The sequence below is a fragment of the Diospyros lotus genome, chromosome 12 (genome assembly GCF_014633365.1).
Source record: "Diospyros lotus cultivar Yz01 chromosome 12, ASM1463336v1, whole genome shotgun sequence".
Lineage (NCBI taxonomy): Eukaryota > Viridiplantae > Streptophyta > Magnoliopsida > Ericales > Ebenaceae > Diospyros > Diospyros lotus.
Genome location: NC_068349.1, coordinates 89,994 through 92,456, shown reverse-complemented (window position 1 = coordinate 92,456; position 2,463 = coordinate 89,994). Strand labels below are relative to the sequence as shown.

At 37.2% G+C, this 2,463-nt stretch overlaps 1 protein-coding gene across 1 annotated transcript; it reads right to left on the bottom strand.

The window, feature by feature from the left end:
- Nucleotides 1–452: 452 nt before the first annotated feature.
- On the bottom strand, nucleotides 453–1,497 carry LOC127787176 (ylmG homolog protein 1-2, chloroplastic-like). The gene has a single exon (XM_052315082.1). The coding sequence runs from the start codon at nucleotides 1,487–1,489 to the stop codon at nucleotides 641–643; it is 849 nt and encodes a 282-aa protein (XP_052171042.1). The 5' UTR covers nucleotides 1,490–1,497; the 3' UTR covers nucleotides 453–640.
- Nucleotides 1,498–2,463: the final 966 nt, after the last annotated feature.

The following is a 2,463-nucleotide window of genomic DNA, read 5'->3' as shown; positions in this document are numbered from 1 at the left end:
GTGTTTGATTGGTTTCTTGGGTGTGTTTAAAGGCTGCCAGTGCTCCCAATTTATAACACATTTTCATGGTATGAGCTCATGAATGCAATGGTCGAACACAAAGGATATAAAAACATCCAATACAATGCAATTCCATTGCAAAACATGAAGTATAGTTCCATAAGAAGACTCTACTACAGGAAGTGAACGCGGATATATTCACCATCCATCCCATACAAGAAGGCTCTAATGTACCAAAAATTAGAAATAAATCCTACCCGATAAACAGAAAACAAATGAAGACACTAAGTATTTATGAGAATTTGAACATTAACCCACATGGCCAAAAGCTTAATGTCAGAGATAATCGTTTTCTGGGGAATAATTAAAATTTAACCAGTTAAGAACAAATTCTTAGAAATGTCAGGTGCAATCGTATATAGATCGTGAAAATTCTTTGTTCTCAAGCCATATAGCACCTGGAATTATTGAATTCTATTTAATTGAATCACATTAATGCAAGAGTATTAAACAGGCCAAAAGGGAACGCGTTAAAATAACAGTAAAACAAAACTTATCAGACTGATCCATCGTAGTCCTCGCTCAATATAACTGGCATACAATTATCTACCACCAAGCCCTGCAATATTATTTAGAATGCTCATCTGCTGCTGTTGAGTATGGAGCCAAGGCTCCCCAGCACTGCAAAAGCCAAAAGCGGGCTAACATCCAAAGTATCAAATATAGGTGGAATTATGTTCCTGAAAAGATTCAAATAAGGATCACACAAGTCCCGAATCGCTGACAACGGCTGGCGATCCCACGGAATGTTGGGAAACCAACTGAGCAAAACCCTAACCATCAAAACTCCACCGTATATATCGAGCCATTTCGCCATGCCGGAGGCAACCACCGTCAAGGGCGTGTTCAAGTGTCCACGGTCCTTAAGAGCGGCAAAAAACAACGGCCCAACCGTGTAAACCAAGCTCCCCCGAAGGGTCTCAATCGTCGCGAGCTCTTCGGGACTAGGGTTAGTAAAGGTTGTCTTCAATTTACTGGCGACATCACATATTTTCCAGGCCGCCAGTCTGACAGATGCAACGGTGAACGCGAAAATGGTAACGATTGTCCGAGTCGACCCAGAGAGCAGCGACTGAGCAGTGTCTGGGGAGCTAGCTGGTGGCTTGTCTAGGACAGGGGTGGAAGAAGAAGAAGAAGAAGAAGAAGCAAAAACCCTGGATTTTCTTGAAGTGAGAGAGACAGTGAGGGGCTTTCCGGGGGGTAAGACGAGCGAGAGAGTAGTGGGTCGGGAAGGGCTAAGCAAGAGGTGGTGTTTTGAAGGTGAGGGAAGGGAGAGGGTGGGGGAATTGCGGGGGAAGACAGAGTTAGGGCATCTGAGAATTAGGGTTTGAGAGGCCGTGAGAGAAGACGCAGCCGCAGAAGCCATTGGTTCTTCCAGAAAAATCCCCAATTCTCTGAAATGTTTGGATTTCTTTTGTTCGCATCTCATTGCCCATATATCCCTATATATCTGATGGCTCTGCCTCTGCCCTTCACGGCGACCCCCGCCGCCTAAGGTTGTGTTTGGGAATTGGAAAAAAGTACGGGGGGAAAAAGAAAAAAAAATATTTCTTCTAATTTCGGTATTTTCTTTTATATATGGAGGGTGTTTGCTTTGCTTCCCAATTTTACTGATTATAAGTTATTGATTTAATTTATAAATTATATAATTTATTTTTTTTTGGAGTATCTGGCAACATCTATAAACTTAAACACTATTAAGTTTAAAACCTCCTTCACTTGTGTTTGTCAAAAGTTTTCTCTCAACTTTTAAAAAAATACTACTATGAACTTTTTTTTATTGATCAATTAAATTATTTATTTACTTTCATATATTTCACACATTTACAACTCATTTTCCCATCTCTTTCTTTGCTTCCTTCATTGTCGACAGTGTAGCAACGCAATCTCTATCAGATTAGCCATCGCCTCCATCCTTGCACTGTCGCTGTTTTGTTCTCTCGTCACCCATCTTGTTCTTCATCACAGTCTTCTTCCATCACCCATCTCCTTCTCTGTCCACCATTCACTATATATATATATATATTTACTTTAATAAATATTCTATTAGTATATTTTTTAATAATTATATATAATTTATCAAAATGATAAAATTTTATCAATTAGATATCAATTTATAATTTATTTTTATTAAAAATTAATATTTTTATGCATTTTATTTGTATTTTGAACAATATGTCTATTTTATTCTTTTTATCAAGCTCGATAAGTTATGAGTTATTTTAAACTAAACATATAATTATTAATTAATAGTTTAAAAATACATTTATCTAAATATATTATCAGTTTAAACATTATCTAATTTTTAAGTTTTAAAGAGTTTTTAAGCAACTAAAAAAAAGAAAAGAATAAGCCAAACAGCCTCTTAATGGTTTGAAGAATGGCAATTTATTTCAAGTTGCG

Coding starts and splice junctions, on each gene's coding strand:
- LOC127787176 (XM_052315082.1), bottom strand. CDS start 1,489: ATGAGATGCGAACAAAAGAAATCCAAACATTTCAGAGAATTGGGGATT.